The sequence below is a fragment of the Sinocyclocheilus anshuiensis genome, unplaced genomic scaffold (assembly GCF_001515605.1).
Source record: "Sinocyclocheilus anshuiensis isolate Anshui unplaced genomic scaffold, SAMN03320099.WGS_v1.1 scaffold44, whole genome shotgun sequence".
NCBI lineage: Eukaryota > Metazoa > Chordata > Actinopteri > Cypriniformes > Cyprinidae > Sinocyclocheilus > Sinocyclocheilus anshuiensis.
The window spans coordinates 1,696,092-1,717,774 of NW_015555746.1; the positions used below are offsets into that span (position 1 = coordinate 1,696,092).

The window sequence follows — 21,683 nt, forward strand, 5'->3', positions numbered from 1 at the left end:
GGCAGCAGCAGCAGATGAATCGGCTTCAGTATCGACTTCCTTCTGACAAACAGGTACCCACTTGCCTCTGAGAGTGACATCCAGATATCCTAGACAGCTCTCTCCACGTTCCTGCTCCCAGAGCCGAACCGGAAGCTCTTCTAATGGAGCACAAGTGAAGAAAATATACATACACACTTTACTTGTATCACAAATCAGATGCCAATTGTTTCTTCTAGACATCAATGAAATGAAAATTCTCAGATTTGGTACTGTATATATGCTGTATATAATTTCATTTAATTAATGAAAGGACACACATAAACACTACAATTTCCACATAAAAGGGAATGCATTGCTCTTCTGTACCTGGGATGGCTTGCTCACTTTTGGACAGAGATGAATGTAAGACTTTTCCACTGTACAACATCTCCATACTGCAGGAAAACTCTATTGGGACAACGGCATTCGTCTGTCTTAAAACGATACTAGTGTGATTTGTGAGAAACAGTGAACCAGCGAAGGTCCAGTTGGTGCCAGGGCTAACAGGGAGGATGCGGTAATACAGACTCAATGTGAAGTTTGTGGCTAGGTTATAGGCTGATTCACACTGTACAGTGTAATTTTCACCCTTACGAAAAAGATAGGGGTACACAGTCACTTTGGGATCAGAGAGGGCAGCTGGGAAAAAGAGAGAAAGAAACAGTGACATTTCAGTAGAAAATGTCTAATACATAATACATTAAGTCATATGCTTAATAAAACTTACATACGACTAAGGTAATAGGGCTGCTTAATTCAGAATATGGATTCTTTGAGTCAGTTCGAGTGGATTTGTACCAGCACACAATTTTTCCTTCATACTTGGCCGTCGCAGGGATTGTGAAATATATTGTATCTGATCGACTGATGACCTCAGATGTCACCCAGGCTTCTGTGGTTTCTGGGGTCTGCGAGGGGCTTTCCAACTTGCCCACAGACACAGTTATGGGATACGGAGCACTCCAAGTGGTGCCACAAGCAACCTCTACTATAGAGTTTAGCTCAATATTACTTTCATTTATTCTGAATCGATAGCCGAATGTAGGGGCTGGAGCATATGCTGGAGGTGAGAGACAGAATAAGATGGAACAGAAAAAGAAAAGGGAGGACAATACTTATTATCAACAGCAACGTTGGAACAGCATTTCTGCAGCAGCTTTTCATTTAGTTTACTATGTGCTTGTTCATTTCAAATCGATTATTATAGTCAGCAAATCCTATAAACAACACTAAATGAAAGCAAATCATAACAGGCAATTTGCAGTCACACTGTATCAAACATGAATTCTTGAGTAAAACTTTTTGGCTTAAAACAAATGTATTTTGTATTATGCTTTAAATAAATGTATATTTTTAATAAGCAAGGACACATTAAATTGGTCAAAAGTGACAGTAAACACATTTATAATGTTCTAAAGTTATTATATTTCAAATAAGTTCTGTTCTTTCTATTCAGCAAAGAATATGCATAATGGTTTCCAAATACAAAGCAGTGCAACATTGATAATAATATGAAAAGTGTCATGAGCGCTAATTCAGCATATTAGAATGATTTCTGAAGGATCATATGTGACACTGAAGATTGGAGTATTGGTTGCTGAATTAAAAATTCAGCTTTGCCATCACAGGAATAAATTACATTTTAAAATATATTAAAATACAAAGCAGCTATTATAAAAAATAATAATACAGACTTCTTTAAAAAACATAAAAAAAACATGTTACATGTTACTGCAGGCATGATGAGCTGATTATTATTATTGCACATCCGATTTAATGACTATTCATGTTTTTACAGACACAGTATATATACTTTTTTTAAAGAATCCCAACAACCTTTATTAACCTTTAGTTAATGTATTTTTATGAACAGGACAGGTTAGTGAGAATACTTCTACAAACAACATGACAGATAAATGTAATATGACCCTGAAAAAAAAACTGCACTTCTTTCTTCATACTGCTGACCTGACCATATGTGTGTATCAGCTTATGTACAGGAGTAGGTGAATGATTCTTACCCTGAGATGCTGTGTTTCTCACACACATTATCCAGCACACCACAGCTAGCGCTATGAAGAAAGAGTGATTGCAATATACTGTGAAAAACAGGATTTTCCCAAATGAAAGTACATGAAATATGCATGTTGCAATGTGCAACATGTAAGACATTAAACTCAGATATATACTAAAAAAATATGTTTATATTTTACAGTTTTAAGGCCTGCTGTTTGCAAATACATTTGAACTTTACAAAAATGTATTATTGTGAATTAAATGAACTCAAGATTTGGAAAAGTAATGTTTTCTACATTTCTACACTGGCCAGACTGACCTGTCTAAATCTGATCAGTCCTGCTTACTCTATGTTCTATGTTTAGAAACAATAATAGTGATATAAATACTTTTTTTTTCTCTCACTGTGAAGAACTGGGTACCCTGATTCACACCTTCTAATTTATACTGTTAGTTGCAATTTACTGTAAATATAATTAACTGAAGAAAGTTAATTGGAATTCAGAGTAGCCAGTTATACTCCAATAAGTTTAAAAACATCAGGTAAATTAAATAAACCCTTACCTCCTATGTTGGGAAGAATCATCCTGACACCAGCGAATGAAACTGCAGCACTACAAGAATGAAAACTGCTTAAATTCACAACAAAGCAGAGCTGAACTTTCCAACTGGTGAAACACTGCATTACCTAACAGGAAGTACATTGACCTCAAAAAAGGATGTAACATTTTTTCTTTTAGTCCGCTATATTGTGTGTAAACAATTTAAATGAATTTTGAGATAAAGATTTATTTATCTTAAGTTTTAGTATGTACATTTATTAATTCTTATTTTGTTTTGTATTAGGCTGATAAAAGCTTAAATTAAGCTCCTCAATATTTTTATTTGCACACGTCATATATATATTTTTTCTAGTACAATTAACTTGTTTTTCTAATTGGCCTTAATTTATTTTTACACACCTCTGTCCATACATTAGAAATCTTACAGAAATATCTAACAATTTTTCTTTTAAATTTATTAGGTGTGAATTCCTTAATTCTAAAATGTTATGTTGTCTTTTATGGCCACTCAGTTAATTTCAGATCTAGTCGTTATGTTTTGTAATATTGGGTGCACAGAATTTATCTCTCCTTGCTGATATACATCTTATCACTACAAAAGTGATGCTAGAGCATGTCCTTTAGTAGCCATGGCTAATGATCCCAAACTTAGCCAGAGACCTCTGCTTGACCTGAGTGACACGGCTAGATCTCTAATCCGGCATGGTTTTACTGCTGCTCTCCACATGGTTGTGTTGCATAACTGTGAGAGAGCAGATTACTGACTGTTCAGCCTCACGTCTGTCCCTGCACTCTTAAAAATAAAGGTGCTTCAAAAGGTTCTTCAAGCGATGCCATAGAAGAGCCATTTTTGGTTCCACAAAGAACCATTCAGTCAAAGGTTCTTTAAAGAACCATCTCTTTCTTACCTTTTTATAATCTGAAGAACCTTCTTTTGCCACAAAGAACCTTTTGTGAAACAGAAAGGTTCTTCAGATGTTAAAGGTTCTTTATGGAACCATTTAGACAAAAAGGTTCTTCTATGGCATCGTGAAGCACCTTTATTTTTAAGAGTGTGCAGTGCTGTCAGAGATGATACACAGGTGGGAGAGAGGGTAAGAGAAAGCCAATAAGATCTTTGTGTACTACGGCATACGTAGTTTATTAAATCATATTTACAGTATGTTACAATGGATCATACATATTTACAAACATAATACATTGTCATTATTGTTTGTATGTCTTCCTTCTTTAACACACCTGATTCAGATCATCAGCTCATTAGGAGAGAATCCATCAACTGAACTGAGTGTGTTAGACAAGAGAGACATACAAATGATCTCCTCAGGAACAGAGTTGAGAACCACTGCCTCTACAAGAATGTACCTTATAGCTTTTGTACTTACCCAGTGAAAGCATTGTACTTTTTCTGAGAGTACAGTTGCTGCAAAAAATTGTTAATTTTTTTTAGCAGGTGAACAGGGTATATGTTGTCACCTGACCAAACCGCAAAACAGGTCTCATCGCATCCGCTTGTCAAGAAAGTATTAATAGCAGTATGAACGGATAGTGATGTCTATGGACTTTTAAGGTAGCCAAGCTATTTGTTTTTATTGCTGGAATTTATTCAGTTTTAATATCCAAATGTTAGTGAGAAGAAGAAAAATATACATTTTTAGATAGCAATCTGCGTTTGTGATTGACATTGGTTATGGTTGGTATCTGCTTTGAAGGCATCTTGAGTAAAAAAAAGCTCCATATTTAATGAAGCACATAAAAAAAATCTGACCTGGAAATGATGCAACCTGTTTTACAGAATACAGAAGTTTGTTGCACATAACCCTAATTGCTGTGGGATACAGTAGTTTTGTTTTGCAAGTAAACTGTGGTTAATGTAATAGTTTTGCAAATAAACTTGTGCTTTTTTTAGTGACTATAAGTAATCAATTAGTTAAATATGAACTGTAATAATTTTGGTTAAGCACAATTCAGTTCTGATGATGCCTGTGATTATTTACATGCAGCATTCATTCAGGAACTATTCTACATGTAAGTCATCCAATCAGAGACCTTAAAGCCTATAAGACTGCCTGAAATGGTCATAGATAAATTGCCCCGATAGGAAGTTGGAAGTGATTTTCATGAGACAGGAATGCACCACTGAGGTTTCAAAATGCGCTTCCTCTTTTCAGGGCCCATGCGTTCTTCACTGCATTGCTTCACCGATTCTGTCATCAAGCATTTCCCCACACACAATTACACTGAAGGCATCTACAACCTTATTGAGGGTTCAGAAAGCCCATCTTAGTCATCACGCTTTTTCCTTTTCCCTTTTTCCTTTATCCTTGTCTTTGCTTTTCTTCTCCGTTTCCTTCTCTTCCTTTTCCTTCAACACTTTCTTCTCTTTCTTCTTCTCATCCTTGGCCTCCTTATATTTCCACTTTGGAGGCTCCAGGTAACCTTTCTGCTTTTTATTTTTCTTCCCCTTCTTTGGGGTGGGCTCAGAGGATTTAGTAACTTTAATCTGTGGGATACAGCCAGAGGGGAAGAGGCTATTGCGCCTTGACGCCACACTACGAGGAATGAATGTACGCATTCCAGACTGAGCAATGGACAGCACACTGCCTCGTCTCTCTGTATTGGCACAGCAGGACAAAGAGACGGACTCAGCTGAGCGGACAGAAGGAGAAATGGAGGAGATGGAGCTGTTACGATGGCACAGTGAACTCTCCTCCAGCTGCTTCTGTGAGTGCTTCTGCATCAGCTCAGCCACAGCAAGCTGACGTTTACCCATCTGTGGAGGGCTGCTTGGGCACAGAGGCCGTGTGGCCGTGTGGCCGTGGCTATGAACGGGCTGCGTAGGCTGGTGGTCATTCGCACCATGTGATTCATGACACCATTGTCCTGCGGATCACGTGGGAAACTGAAACCAAAAGTACTCTTGAGATGATGAGTCAGCTTCTGGCTGGCACTCTTATTGGCTGTTGCTTTGCTGACCAGCACCTTAAGGTTGGGCCACTCTGGGACGTAGGTGTCACAGAACTGTTCAGCTGTGGGATGAAACGCAAGGTGGCGCAGACGATTCAGCGTGTCAAAGCGACCTGTTTTCAGTGCCCAGTCACGTGCACATTTACCACGGTTGGAGTCTACAGCATTTACATCAGCACCTAAAACAGAACAATACAGAGAATTTAATAAATTGTATATCAGAAGGATGCTGGAGGAATATACTTCTAAAAATAAAGAATGCTGTGTAAGAAATCACTTTGTCTGTCTAGTAATGTTGTGCCTTCCACAGATCTTTTGCTTGGCTGCCTAATTACTTAATTAATCTTATGGATGCTACTGAGGCAAACTGATTCAATGCCAGCTACGCCATTCTTGATTGGCTATGTGGGTCATTTGGTGATTTCTTGTCTCTCCCTAGTGATGTGATGAATATAAGCTAAGCCAAAATAGTGAAGGACCATTTTCAGCATATCAGCATGTGTGTGTTCAACTACTAACCGTGCATTATAAGAGCTGCCACCACATCATTCCTGCCCTGTATGGCAGCTTTAATGAGGGCAGTGAATCATCTGTTGTCTCTGATCTCTGTCTCTGCTCCAGGGAAGTAATTCATAATGTAGTTACATATGGAGACATGACCTGTGTACAGAAAGATTTAAAGCTTTTTTACTTTGTATTTTTGAACATATACAAAATGAAGAAATGGGGTACATTCATTAAACTCAAATAGTATTTAACATGAAGTCTTTGTCATTCCTTACTTCTATGTAAATTAGAGTTATTGCATCATATTCACAAAAATCAACACTATTTGCCTGGAACACTATTATTGCCAGCAGAGTCCAGGCAGCAGTTCATCTAATTTTCATCAAGACAGTGAACTGACATCACACATGCAACAACTGACCAGCTTGAGCTGCGATCATTAAAGCAGTGTTGCCATCATTGTCTTGGTGGTTAATATCCAGATGTGGACAGCCGTGCAACTTGTAAACAATTGGAAGAAAGCCTTTATATGCAGCCACCATCAGTCCATTCTACAAGAAAGAATCATGGTGTGTTACAAGACCTCTATCAATATAATTCTTAAACAAGTGAAAAGGTAAGGAGATATAGAAAATATATATATATGGACACTTTACATCAACAGGTAACTATTTAATAATCAACCAAATAGTAATAACCCTGCAGCACTAATAAAATTATCTAAAACTGTTCTGAGAGTTTTTTTTTTTCGAGGCATTAGTTTCCTCAGGAATTTCCCGTGATGTACAATATCTGTTAACATTACTTAAATAGACTTTCTCGTGCTAAGTTACAAGTGCATGTAGCCATGCCTCAAACATGAATTTTGAAAGTGTTAACAAGTTGCTACATAAAGACTATGTAGTTCGATTTCTCAAGTAAACACACACCCTTATTGCAGTTGTAGGTCACATTTGGGGTGACAATGTTTGTTAAATAAATAAGAAAGTCTTATCAAGAAATGTTAACCTCAGACATAATTCTACTTATACAGTTAAAAATATTTACATTTCTCAAAGGAAACCAAAATAGCGATCCAGGTTGACCTACAAATTTATATAAAACAAAAATGTAAAAGTAATTTAAAATGTACTTATTTTTATTGCATGATTTTTCTCTGATTAGTCAGTCTGCCTCATGCTCTCTAATACTAATCTGTCTTACCCTGCCATTAATGTCAACTTCCATGACCTCATCATAGGTCACACCTTGTTCCAACACTCTCTTCAGTGCCTCTGGGTCATTTTGGACGCAAGCCTCATATAGTGTGTTGGCAGTTCCTTTTTTCCTTTCCTCTTGTTCATAATCCGGGAGAACAGAATCATCAGACTGCAAGCTTCCAGAGTCAGACTCTTCATCCAACAATGAAATTTCATCCCTGTCCGGGCCTGACCCCAGATTTGGGTCCTTAAAGGCAGCGCTTTGAACTGCTGCCATGCCTCCAGAGTTCAATCTTGCCTACACCATCTTTGCTGGCATTTGAGGAAAGTGTTCCAACATTGTTGTAGTGGGTCAGCAACCTGAGATGAAGGAATGCACTCCAAGTGTTTATGGACCCTGTCTTGAGGTAAACAGTCCAGATAAACCACAAGGCTCTCTAACTAAGTGAAATAACCTTCAAATAGATAAATAAACAAACAAATAAAGCACTGTCAGTGATGGCAACAATTGACTCAAAAGCTTCTGATGCAAGAAAGTAAGGAGTTTTCATAGCTCCAGATTTAACCTGGGACAGCTGTGCTTTAATTGTCAGTGCTAAATCTGACCTGCTCAGGCTTAAAATACACAGATATCTGTAAACAGGCTTATATACGGTACACTCTAAAAACACACTTTACCTCAATTAACTCTACTATTTATACGTGTATATGTTGATACAACAATTTTACGTTGTGAAACATATTCAGTTTAGTTACAAAACTGGTATTTCTATTCATTAATTAAACATTTCTCTGGTTGTGCATCATATAAAAATCTAGCAAAATACAAAACCAAAGTTTACAACAATAAAGCAAAAACATTCTCTTTAGTGCTCTAATGAACAATTGAGAAAACAGCCAGATGCTCTTAAATGCTTACTGACATTCTGGCAATACATTTTAAACTAGATTTAAAATAGAGATTTCAAAAATATGGAGTATAACTCACCTGTGTTCACACTTCAGAAGAAAAGAGGTGTCTTCAGTGAATGCTGCCAATGCCTTAAAAAACTTTCACATGTCATTATCAGAAACCTTAGCTTGCAGAAAATACAACCATCAGCTTGACATCTTCATCATAGTGTGTGTAGTAGTATGTGATGTGAACACAGAGGGGTGTATACATGCTCCGTAACATCTCAGGTCATTAGACTGACTAATGCCTTTCAGGATCAGGAAACACCCAAGGCTTTCGGAGCATAATCACCTTTCACACACACATACTCAAAATGGTCTCTGTTTTTTTCTCTCCGTCTCATACTGACAAACAAACCCAATCATACTCTCACTTGTTCATTAGAGTGTAAGTATTAAAGATCATGCAATCAATAATGCTGATGAAGTTTAACATACAGTGGGTGTGTTTCAGGGCTTTGGTTGTTTTATGTCACAGGGACCCTGATTTTAGCTCAGAGGATTATATGGAATGTGAGGAGAAGTGAATTTGTCTTTGATAAGATTTCAAGACAGAATGATGTACTTTGCCAACAAAAATGTCCTTACATGACCAGTTGTCTGTACCAATAATCATACCAATAATCCAATAATCATTATGTAATTAACACCAACGTCAGTAGTACAACAACCTAAAAATATTTTGTGCTTAATAACTGAACATGCAGGCTCAAAACAAGATTTTACGCAAAATAAATAAAAATAACCTACAATAAAATCTTGCAATTCTGAAGGAACTGATAAAAATATAAAAACTCCTTTATCATCAGGTCTTCATAAAACAACACAAGTACCTAATTTAAGCTCATATTAAGTTAATACTCCTGTATCCCAGCAGCACTTAAGGAAGTGAGTGATCCTTGTTACACACACATGTGACCCAGGACCACAAAACCAGTCATAAGGGTCAATTTATTCATTGAACTTTTTTAATTTGAATTTTAATTGAGATGAATAAATAAGCTTTCCATTGATGTATTGTTTGTTAGGATAGGACAATATTTGACTAAGATACAACTATTTGAAAATCTGGAATCTGATGGTGCAAAAAAAAAAAATCAAAATATTGAGAAAATCGCCTTTAAAGTTGTCCAAATGAAGTTCTTAGCAATGAATATTACTAATCAAAAATTAAGTTTTGATATATTTACGGTAGGAAATTTACAAAATATCTTCATGGAACATGATCTTTACTTAACATCCTAATGATTTCTGGCATAAAAGAAAAAATCAATAATTTTGACCCATACAATGTATTGTTGGCTATTGCTACAAATATACTTGTGCTACTTACGACTGGTTTTGGGGTCCAGGGTCACATATACAAAATATGTTGCTGCTTTTTTTTTTTTAGAAGTACATTAGACTAACCCTAAGAAATAAAACTAATTATAATGACCTGTACATGCCAAATAAGACTTTATTTCATTCCTTTATTTATGGCTGAGATTGGAGGTTTGTAGGATAGCATTCTCAATCTTTCTCATTTTTTTCTTTCTCGTTGCACTCTCTCTCTCTCTGGCCCAGGGAGTTCAGGATGGAGCAAGAGGGTGTTGGAGAAGAGGGAGGGAATGGGTGGTGGACAGCAGAGGGAGAGAAGATAAGAATGTGTGTCTGTGAGTAAGGAAGAGCTGAGTGGGGATTAAGCACTGGGGGACAGCACTGAGAAGACACAACAAAACATACAACTAAAATTTTCCTTCATCAATCTGGAGACAGAGAAAGAGAAGATGAAGAGTTTGGCCAAACTTCAGGGAAACACAGAGCAACTGCTGATGTCTCTATCAAACACTCTCCCATCCTTGGCCCTGAGTAATCAGCACTGGGTGAGCAAACACACACATACATGTCAACTTTCAAATTGTTCTATTGATTTTTAATACAATTCTAATTTTAAGTACAACAACAACAACTCTAACGGGAACCATCAACATACATTTTTGCATATTTAAAATTATTCATTTTTAGGCCACGTTTGGAGACCACATTCCACCAAACTATTGTGTAAAGTATCAATATCAGTAAAAGTTGAAAGTGGACTCTTCATGTGAATATGCATATATAGCATACTAAATAATGTGTGTTCTTGTGATAATGTACATTAATGTCTTTTACATCAATGTTTATTAAACCCCCTCACAGACAGATTTCTATGTCAATTCTGTGTCTGTATATTACATTTCCTTATATAGATCTCAAAAATATGCATTAGCAAAATGTAATGTTTTAGCTGGAGTACACAGCAGCATATCACACCCCAGGACATGTCAACTACCCTTATGCTGACTGTTTTAATCAGTACACTACACTATAATATTATTATTAGTTTTTACCTTTCTTAACGTATAGTATTTTCTCTCTTGTGCTGGTGTAAATATCTTGGATGCTTTAGCAATACCGTAATAATGTACAATCATGCCAACAACACTTTGTTAACTCAGACCCACACAGTCTGTGTCTCTTTTCTTATGCCTAGGGATGCATGTTTTCTGTTTACCAGCAACACAATCAGCAAAAATTACATGATCCGCACGAAAATCTGTCTCAAGTATTTTTAGTGAGTCTTTTTAGTTGCTGTCTTTTTGAAAGACTGTTTGGGCTTCTTTGAACTTCTCTAAACAGAACATGATTACTTCATAGACTTAAAGCCTTCAGTAGAAATTTGCCAAACTTGTCACAACAAGTTATCAGCTCAATACTGAGATTGCTACAACTAGGCCAACCTGCCAAATGTTTACTGCAAACGAAGGACGCAAGTACAGATAAGGCCTCCGGCACACTGTAATTTGGATGTATTCCTACAATAGATACAGTAGGCATAATACACTTGTTCATTCTAGCTTAACGTGCATTGTCTGGATGGTCTGTTAATAGAAAGACATGTAAAGACTGTACATCCCAACAAAATGAAATGCCGTAGGCAATTGCATGATTTTAAGCAATTTTTCTCGAGATTTACAGTGTCTTGTTGGTCTAGTTTGAGGAGGTATGCATTTTTTAAGGGTCATATGAATTTGCTCAGGTATCGACATGTAATGTATTTCATAGCTGTTGTGATAATAAAGCTGGTTACAACTCTGCCCTTTCAGAGCTTGAGGATAATGCTAAATTTTATGACCTGTTTCAGCTGCAAGAACACACCGAAGAGAGTGTTTTACTGCAAGACAAGCAGGGTTGTTCAAAGAAGGGTACAGAATGGGAAAATGGAGAACAAAGCTGGAGCTCAAGACCCAAACACATACCTGAGGGCAAAGGTGAGGGGTCAAACATACCCTTTCATAATGATTTGGAGAGGTCTTCTTTCCACTGAACAGGAATTCTTTATTACACATACACTCAAAACATGTAAACACACTCTTTCTCAGTCTCTAACAAATTACATGGAGATGCCCAAAACAAGAACAAGAATCCTTATATGGTTTATCTTCAGGTGAATATTTCATTCTGTACAGATGTAGCCTACATTATTCCAAGAAGCCAAAATAAGTGTTTTAGTAGCATATCATGAACGAGAAAGAGGAACTCTTTATAGAAAATGTTTCCTCATGTTTCACCATAAGATGGCAATATTGGGTTGTTTTTAATCTATGGAGTGAGTCGTAGTAGGCTACCTGAAGAGAGCTATAAAGCCTGTGGTGCAAAAATGACTCGATTAGGCAAGTGACAATTCTGTCGACTGTCCCGAAACCAGAGCAAAAGTCTTGTATCGCAGCGTGCAGTAGTGCAGACGAGATGCACTGTTGTGAAGCCGCTTTGAGAGTGAGAGAAGACGCGGTACAGCTGAATCACTAACGCTGTTTTCAAATGAATGATTTAATTTGATAGTATGTGTGGATTTATTTACTCATCTAACCTGCATGCTCTATTGAATATGTTTGCAGGAATTTCCCTCATTATAAACTCGAAAGCAGATTAAACATAATTATATTATACAGAGATTTAAGGGAAACAAATCCATGACTTTTCCGAAACTTTTCCAGGCCTGGAAATGGCTGTTTTAAAATTTCATGACTTTTCCATTTTTTTCATGACCGTAAGAAGATGCACGCTGTTAATCACGTAAACTGGTCCTTCATTGCGCGAATGCTCCGTTCTCCTCCTCTAATCATGCCGGATCCGTCACCCCACGTTGTTCCGGGACCTCGCGATTTACAAATTAAGCACTGGCAACACCACATCTAAAAATCCAATTAACAACTGATCCAACCAAGTCCCCGACCTACATTTTTTATTTTTCAATAATTTGTTACACTTATACTTGGATATATGTCACATAACATAGAAATCTTTCAGTGTTTCCATTTCATTGTGACTTTAAGAAACTTGTTTGGAAATGGTCATTATTTTTGCAGTTCCTTTTGGTGCTGCTAGACGTGCACAGTTAACAGAATCTATAAAGCAAAGGTGGAGTGTACACTGGCAGTGGAGAACACATGAGGAGCCCAAGACATTAACCATAGCATCCTCTTTCTCTGCCTCCCTCTCTCACACACCAACTGTCAGTACCGTAGTAATAAAGTAGGATCACTGTTTTTAAATCCCCCTCCCTATCTCATTATTTCACTTTCTGACCCTCCTCATTGCCTCCTGAAGGTGAAGAGGCAGTCTACAGAAAGAATATCTTTTTGAACCCAGGCATGATGTGATGTGGGTCTATGTGGATAAGAGCAGAGGAATTATACAGATGTTGAGTGTAAATTCCGACCTCAGGATTACCTCTGAACCGAGAGTAGGAGAGTAGGAGTAAACATCGTCACAGTGGCATGCTGCAGGGTGGTACAGCAGTGTTTACCTGGCTGGTATGAAGGGGCGTCGTGGCCCAGGGGTGTGTGGCTGTGCACACTTCTGTCAGAAAGTTTTGGCCAGGTATGAGTGCTGCTTCAGACAGCAAGGTAAGAGATCCATTAGTAGCTTTTTCACTTTTGATATTTGTACCTTGAGTGTATTTGCATATTGGTAGGCTTTGCAGTTTTTTCAGGATTAACATTCTGAATATGTTCCCAGAAAACTTGATTAGACCAAAAAGATTGATTAACAATAAGATCTTAATTTATATATTACACATTTTAGAGCTTGAAAAATATTGCTTGCATGTAAACTGAGTGTAATTCATTATTACCATTGTTCTTTTGCTTCATAATAATACGTGCATTCGACCTGTAGTTTGTAGAAATGCTGAACCATTATTGTTATGTTGTTAGTGTTATTTTTCATGGATTATCTATAGAAATGTATTATTGCTGATGTATTATGTGTGTGTGTGTGTGTGTGTGTGTGTGTGTGTGTGAATGGTTGTTGCAGGATTATGGTTATGTGGCCTTTAAGAAACAGCTAATCCATATTTCACACAGAAATGGTAGAATACCTTCTGTTCTGTCCCTCATTCTCTCTCCCCCATTTTGCACTGTAAAGCTTTTAAATCGTGGGGAGAAAAAAAAAAAATTTTAAGCTGTATCATCTGCTTATAAGGCAGAATCTCTTCCATGTGCTGCCAGTTATATTTATATTCCACCTTTCATGACTATGTGGAAAATTCAGCAAAAATAACTGCAAGATGAATATTAGTGATGGAGCTGGAAATTCCCTTGCAATATATCAACCTTATAACTCTCTGTCTCATCCTCATTTTCATACATGACCATTTTATCTACCACATTACCATTATATTAGTTGATTGATTGATTGATTGAAAGAAATTAATACTTTTATTCAGCAAGGATATGCATGAAATTGATCAAAAGAAGTGACAGTAAAGTCTTTTACATTGTTGCAAAAATATTATATTTCAAATAAATGCTGTTTTCTTTTAACTTTTTATTCATCATGATTTACACAGAAATATTAAGCATGGTTATGGTTATAACAAGAAATGTTTCTTGAGCACAAATAAGCAAATGGCACTTTGCAGATGTGTCAACTGAGATTTTTTTAGCACAGTCCGAAATAAAAAAAAAAAACGAATTTTTTGTGTAAAGTACTTCAAACTATGTTTTAATTTATAATTTATGATGCAATTATTTTGTAGTAAAATATTTTTAAACCATAATATTTTAATAGACAAAAGATGAACTTTAATGGTAAAATAATGTTTAAATTATTAATAAATAAAGAATAATAAATAAAAAAACCATGAAAAAAAGCTTATCACTTATTTAAGGCTGGCCAGAGGTAATGGAAAGTAAAGGTAATTTCTACATCGTCTGTAATATTTGTAGTCAACTAAAAATGCCATTAAATAATTTGTCAAATGCTGTAACAATATATTTTTTAGCAGAGTTCTGATAATCACAGCTGCCATTTTTTTCTTCAGTGTAAATATGAAGGCTGTTTTTTTCTTTTTTTTTTTTTTTAAACGTTGTTTTAAAGATCTTCTACTACATTTATTTTCCCTCTCTGTCTCTCTGTCTATTGTAGAGGCATACACATTGACAGGGCTCAGCGATGTCTCCTTGCCTCCTGATACACCTTCAACCTCCATCTCTATTGATGACCTTTCTCCAATCTCACCCAGCAACCATCAGCCTCTTCCCACTCGACAACCATCTACCACACCCAAACGCTCCATCAAAGGCCTCAAGAGATGGTTGAGCAGCCCAGTTCGAAGGTTTAGTCTGGGCGGAGGTGGCAAGAGTCAGAGCTCAAAGGCCATTCAGAGCCCAGAAGGGTCATCCTATATGTTTCTCCCTCTCTCACCTGCTCAAAGCCTATTGAGCCCAATAGAGAAGTCCAAAAAACTTCCCCGCTCCTACAGATCTCTGGTATGGACATAATTTACTCTATACTGTTCAAAAGTTTGTGGTCAGTTAGATAGTAATACTTTTCTTCAGCAAGTATGCTTTAAATTAAACAAAAATGACAGTACAGACTTTTACTTTGTTACAAATTCATCAAAGGATCCTGAAAAAGTATCACTGTTTCAACAAAAATATTAAACAGTTTTCAAAATCCGCATATTACAGTTATTTCTAAATGGTCATGTGGACATTTTGAAATATTTTAAAGTAGAAAACAGTTAATTTAAATTGTAGTAATATATCACAATATTACTCTCTTTAACAAACAAATGCAGCCTTGGTGTTTTTCTTTCAAAAACATAACAAATCTTACCAACCCCAAACTTTTGAATGGTTCTGTTTATTACAGAGACGGAGGATTTTCTGTTATTTTGATATATTATACCAAAACTGTACACACTTTCTCTGTCTGTGGCATACAGGAGTGTGCTGAACTTTCAAGGCCAACATCTCCTGACAGTCCCTATTACCCAAGATACCTAAATGATCTCTTGCAGGTGCACAACACTGAGTACTAGACCTTAATAAGTATTTTTATACATAATTGCTCATTTGTGTTTGTGATGGCTAATGAATCCAATTTCAGAGGCATCAGTCTTGCGATGTGCATTCTGGGGAGAGAGATCTCGACTTGACTGACGAGACACAGGTACAATCACAGAGTCCAGAGGATGATGAGCAGGAGAGAAGAACTGCCTTCGAGAAAAGCATGTAGGTATTTGATTGATGGTGACCCAAACCCATGGTTTCTGGAATAAGATATTTTTAATAATCCTCCGAATCTGGCATACCTTATGTCTCACTTATAGATATGTGCTGACAGAGCTGGTAGAAACAGAGAAGCTGTATGTGGAGGATCTGGGGCTTGTGGTGGAGGTAACATATAAATGCATTCAGTTAGTAGATCTTACTCATTCTTTTTTTTTTTTAACTCTCATTTCCTCCCTTCTCCAGGGTTATATGGCCACAATGAATAGTGTTGGGGTGCCCGAGTATTTGGCGGGAAAGGATAAAATTGTGTTTGGGAACATTCATCAGATCTACGACTGGCACAAAGTGTAGGTCACCTATTGATAGGAATGTGCCTATTGAGGTGTGTAAACCTGACTTTCTTACAGCTGCTACCATTATTTTTCTTTTGTCTCAGCTATTTTCTTGGAGAGTTGGAGAAATGTGTGTGTGAACCTGACCTGCTGGCACAACTGTTTATCAAACACGTAAGCCTATGTTTTATTTCCTTCTTGCAAGTTAAATTGCTGGAGATATAGTAAACATTAAATGCAGTAAACCATCTTGCATAAATTAAAAAAGATGTTAAGAATTCAATATCTCTGTGTGTTTTCCAGGAGAGGCGGCTCAACATGTATGTGGTTTATTGTCAGAACAAGCCAACATCAGAGCACATTGTCTCAGAGTACATTGAAACCTATTTTGAGGTAAAATCTGAATATATTTATAAGGCAATGTTTGCTTGTTGGTGTATGAGGTCAAGGTCTATGACTGTCCTGTGCTCTTTCTCCATGTAGGAACTGAGGCAACAGCTGGGTCACAGACTGCAGTTAAATGACCTGCTCATCAAACCTGTTCAGAGAATCATGAAATATCAGCTGCTGCTGAAGGTATGTTTGTGTAAGCTTGCGCAAAAATACATGCTCTTTATTATTTTTTTTTTGTTTCAAATGATTTAAAAACAAATGATGTATTAAAATTAGTCTCCAAAATTAGTTCATTCTCTATTTCCCTCCTCTGTCAGCCTAAACTTTTGATGCTGTTTTGAGCCATAGTTGGACTCCAAAAGGGGAGCTTTAGCTACCTGGATGTTTTTACCCAAATATACTATCCTTTTACTCATTTAGATGTTACAGAAAAATCTTAAAATTGTTTATCAGCTTAAAAAATGATTTAAATAGACTACTGTACAAAACTTTGGGGTCGGTAATATTTTTTAAGTTTTTGAAATGAGTCTCTTATGCTCACCAAGGCTTCATTTATTCAATAAAAAATACAGTAAAAAAAAGAAAGTTCAAATATTATAATAATTTAAAATCACTGTTTTGTATTTAATGTATTTTCAAATGTAATTTATTCTTGTGATGGCAACGCTGAAATTCAGCAGTCATTTCTCAAGTCTTTAGTCACGATCCTTCAGAAATCATTCTAAAATGCTGATTTGGTGCTTAAGTAACATTTCTTCTTATTATCAATGCTGAAAACTCTGATACATTTTTTCCCACAATTCTCTGATGAGTAGAATGTTAAACCCCCAAATTTTTGAATGGCAGTGTATGTATTCCAGGGATTATCCTCAAACTTGTTTAGTCATTGTTATAAATCTTGTCATTGTATGTGCTGATACCAAGTACATAGCAACAAACAGGTATTTAGGAAAGTATTATGATGGCTTTTGTTGCTATATAGTGATTTGTAAGAAAATAAAATTGACCATACCTTGTTGAACCCTGTTATATAGATAAAACTGGATCTGATTAAAAAAAAACAGGAACTTTTAAGCCATTTCCTCAATTTTCCATATATATTCTTGTCCTTCTTTATAAATTAAGGAGCTGAGCTAAAATCCATATTCCTGTTCATCTAATATCCTCCCTATTCTGTGTTTATGTGTGTTTATTTACAGGACTTCTTGAAGTACTACACTAAAGCAGGCAGACAAACAGAAGATCTTGAGGTAGGTACAGGCTTATAAGACTGAGCAAACTCATTATCAGGTGACACTGAATTATTATTCTGTCCTCTTTTTGTGCCCTTATCTCAGAGGGCAGTGGAGGTGATGTGTTTCGTTCCAAAGCGATGTAATGACATGATGAATGTTGGAAGACTACAGGGTTTTGAGGTAAGATGACACACAAATACACTGCAGAAATGGAAATGGTTTACTTCACCTTGGACTGCTGCAGTATCCAAAATGAGCACAGCACGAGTCCATTATTTATAAAATAATTATCTATTTATATAATTTATAGTTCCTTTATAGTTTTATTAGCACTCCTACCTATATCTTAGACTAAAAATTCACATGGATCACCCATGATTGATTGGGTTCATAGGGCCAGCTGAGAGCACAAGGGAAACTCTTGCAACAGGACACCTTCACATTCATTGAGAATGAGAACAGCATTCTCTCCCGTCCCAAAGAGAGACGGGTGTTCCTCTTCGAGCAACTTGTCATCCTCAGTGAGCCAATCGACCGCAAGAAAGGCTTTTCCCTGCCAGGATACATCTTTAAAAACAGCATCAAGGTGAGAAGCAGAGGAGATAGTGGAAGATTGTAAGGCAAACAAATATGAGGGTAAATATTTGTATCTTTCATAGATTAGTTGTTTGGGCATTGAGGATCATTGCCCAGATGACCCATGTCGGATGGTGTTGACGTCTCGTAATATCGATGGAAGCATGCACCGATTCATTCTTCGTGCATCATCTCCAGAAATCAGAATGACCTGGGCAAATGACATCATACAGATGCTGGAGACACAGCACAACTTCTTAAACGGTATCATCATCATACCTTCCATGACCTTTCTGTGACCTTGCCTTAGAGCAGAATTCTTAATGGGCTCTGTTCTGTTTCTTCTCCTCTATCTCACCTGTCATAGCCCTGCAGTCTCCTATTGAATTCCAGAGAAAAGAAATTAAATCCCTTAACCTGGGAAAGAGCTTGACAACTTCCCCCTCACTGAACTCTGGCCTGCAACCCTATAGCTCTGCCTCCATAGACCGCCAGGCTCTGCCCTGTCTGCGCTCCTGGAATTCTTCACAACCTTCTATGCCTCATTGAAAGGTTAGTGTTTGCTGGGTTGTGAAGTTGCATTATCATAATTTGTCCATTAAAAGCTCAAAAACTTGTCCAGAATTCCATCTGGTCTCATGGTGTTATATTTTGCAGAGTATTGATATTTCATTTAAAGACTAACATGATTTCACTCTTCTCCTATAATTTACAGCTTTCTGACATTCCTGAAAAGGCATTTCCTTATCTTCCTCTGACATCAACTCATAAAATGCCTGTCTGTTACACTCAGGAGAACATTATAAGGAGATAAAGGAAGACTTAGTCCATTTTCGAGTGATTTAATCATTCATTAGAACCTAATTATTCTTCTACCTTCCATTTCAATATGATAATGCACACAAACTGAAAATCTATCACAACCTTCAGTATTTGACAATGGTAACAATCTGAGTATTTTGAACCTACAAGATTACATTTTTTGCTACCATAACAAATTGAAGGTATTGACTGTATAAGCTAAACTTTATGTTACTGACAAGATATAATTCATGAAAGACTGAATATGATCATAAAGATTGTATTTGTAGCTACTGCTAATTCTATATTGCTGAAATTGTGAATGAGGAGAAGTTGGGACATTTTGTAAAAATGCAATAAAATCAAGAATCTGTGAATTGTTCACTCTCTTGAACTTTTATTTAATTGACAAAAGTACAAAGAAAAGATTTCCAAAGTTTTCACTGATCAACATACATGTATTTTATAAATATCAACACATTTTGATTTTGATGGCTGCAACACACTCCAAAAAAGTTGGGACAGAGGCACGTTTAACACTGTGTCACATCAACTTTCCTTGTAATTACAATGTTTCATTGTTTGGGAATTAAGGATACTAATTGTTAAAGTTTTGCGAGCAAAGTTTTTGTCCAGTCTCTCTTGAAACAAGGCTCCAGATGCTCAGCAGTCTGTGATTGTCGTTGGCTGATTCTCTTTTTCATGACTGGTCATACATTTTCAATAGGAGTCAGATCTGGACTGCAGGCAGGCCAGTCTAGCACATTCACTCTGAGTCTACAAAACCACACTGTTGCAGCACATGCAGAATGAGAGCTGGCATTGTCTTGATCAAATAACCATGGCCTTCCCATGAAAGACATCATCTTGACGGCAGTATATTTCTCTGTACAACTCCCAATATATGCCTCCATGTCAATGGTTCCTTCACACATATGCAAGTCACCCATGCCGTTTGCACTGATGCACTCATATACCATGACAGTTGCTTTTGCATCTGTCACTGATGAAAGTCTGGAAAGTCTTTGGGACTGAGAACTCAAAATCCATTTTTCCCAGAAACAAGTTGAAATGTGGACTCATCTGAGTACAGCACACCTTTCCACTGTCTTTTTGACTATCTGAGATGAGCTCTGGCCCAGAGAACCCGGCGGCATCACTGCATAGAATTGATGTATAGCTTTCTCCTAGAGTAACAGAGTTTCAAGTTGCTTTTCTTGATGCAGCAGCAGACTGTGTTAAGTGACAGCAGTTTTCTGAAGTACTCCTGAGCCCATGTGGCTATATTTAAACTGATGAAAGTCTGGAAAGTCTTTGGGACTGAGAACTCGAAATCCATTTTTCCCAGAAACAAGTTGAAATGTGGACTCATCTGAGTACAGCACACCTTTCCACTGTCTTTTTGACTATCTGAGATGAGCTCTGGCCCAGAGAACCCAGCGGCATCACTGCATAGAATTGATGTATAGCTTTCTCCTAGAGTAACAGAGTTTCAAGTTGCTTTTCTTGATGCAGCAGCAGACTGTGTTAAGTGACAGCAGTTTTCTGAAGTACTCCTGAGCCCGTGTGGCTATATTTAACACCGCAGCATGACGGTTTCTTATGCAATGCCATCTGAGGGCTCAAAGGTCAAGCACATTCAACTGAGGTTTCCTGCCTTGCCCTACATGTACTGTGATTTCTCTGGATTCCCTGAACCTTTTCACAATATCACATGTGGTAGTTGGTGAAATTTGGCACAAAGTGATGAGCCATGATCCAGCTTTGCTTGCAAGACTGAGATGCTCCTTTTATACCCAAACATGATAACTTGACCTATTACCAATTCACCTGCTTACTGTGAACTGTTTCAAAACAGTTTAAAGTGGATATCCTATAACCTTTTCACTTTTATTTTGCCTCTGTCCCAACTTTTTTGGAATGTGTTGCAGGCATCAAAATCAAAATTTGTTAATAATTACAAAATACATTTACGCTGGTCAGTGAAAAATGTTGGAAATCTTTTCTTTGTACTTTTGTCAATTAAATAAAAGTTAAAGAGAATGAACAAATCACAGATTCTTGATTTTATTGCATTTTTACGAAACGTCCCAACTTCTCTGGAATTGGGGTTGTGTAATGTGACACAAAGAACGGTTTTAGGCAGTTGCCATGTCGGGTACTGTAAATAAATATCAGGTGTGTACTTGATCCTTTTTGTAAAAAGACAGAATATCAGGCTATATCCAATGTGTTACTTTTTTTTATTTCAGTTTAGACATTTTCATTAGCAGTGTATATTCACTGAATGACTCTGAGTTTCATTTAAAAAGCTGTCAATTAAAAGATTTTCAAGTTAGATTTACTTGGAAAACAGGACAAAATGTTATCACCAAAGCCTTTATCTCATTCCATTCGACAACAAATGCAACAAATGCTCATTTACAAAAAAGGAAAACACATTTTTTCCCCTTTTCCCCCTTTATATTTAAGGGACATTTGCATACTACATTTTGTTCTTTTAAAAGGGTCATATGATGCGATTTAAATTTTTCCTTTCTCTTTGGAGTGTTACAAGCTCTTGGTGCATAAAGAA

General features: G+C 36.8%; 2 protein-coding genes and 1 pseudogene across 2 annotated transcripts in view; 1 reads left to right on the plus strand and 2 right to left on the minus strand.

The window, feature by feature from the left end:
- LOC107673524 (uncharacterized) overlaps positions 1-2,644 on the minus strand; it is a 4,644-nt gene extending 2,000 nt beyond the window's left edge. The window contains exons 1-5 of the mRNA XM_016467133.1: positions 2,602-2,644; positions 2,043-2,093; positions 749-1,081; positions 349-660; positions 17-140 (exon numbers count right to left, since the gene is read on the minus strand). Of these exons, the coding sequence (XP_016322619.1) occupies positions 17-140; positions 349-660; positions 749-1,081; positions 2,043-2,093; positions 2,602-2,623 (842 nt within the window). The 5' untranslated portion in view covers positions 2,624-2,644. The remainder of the gene's footprint in view (positions 1-16; positions 141-348; positions 661-748; positions 1,082-2,042; positions 2,094-2,601) is intronic.
- A 1,141-nt stretch (positions 2,645-3,785) lies between these two features.
- LOC107673523 (ankyrin repeat domain-containing protein 33B-like) lies at positions 3,786-7,666 on the minus strand (annotated as a pseudogene).
- A 2,330-nt stretch (positions 7,667-9,996) lies between these two features.
- Positions 9,997-19,438, plus strand: arhgef25b (Rho guanine nucleotide exchange factor (GEF) 25b). Its single transcript, XM_016467131.1, has 16 exons — positions 9,997-10,092; positions 11,394-11,520; positions 14,681-15,024; positions 15,483-15,557; positions 15,647-15,771; positions 15,870-15,936; positions 16,015-16,118; positions 16,208-16,277; positions 16,407-16,496; positions 16,587-16,679; positions 17,696-17,746; positions 17,834-17,911; positions 18,126-18,317; positions 18,391-18,571; positions 18,675-18,859; positions 19,023-19,438. Exons 1-15 carry the CDS (start codon positions 9,997-9,999, stop codon positions 18,854-18,856), a joined length of 1,875 nt encoding a protein of 624 aa, XP_016322617.1. The 3' UTR covers positions 18,857-18,859; positions 19,023-19,438.
- The last annotated feature ends 2,245 nt before the right edge of the window (positions 19,439-21,683 follow it).

Bases quoted from the DNA above. Each gene is read 5' to 3' on its own strand.
- arhgef25b (XM_016467131.1), top strand. From the start codon at position 9,997: ATGAAGAGTTTGGCCAAACTTCAGGGAAACACAGAGCAACTGCTGATG. The intron at 15,772-15,869 runs GTAGGTATTTGA...TCTCACTTATAG, and splicing joins ACTGCCTTCGAGAAAAGCAT to ATATGTGCTGACAGAGCTGG. The intron at 15,937-16,014 runs GTAACATATAAA...TCCCTTCTCCAG, and splicing joins ATCTGGGGCTTGTGGTGGAG to GGTTATATGGCCACAATGAA.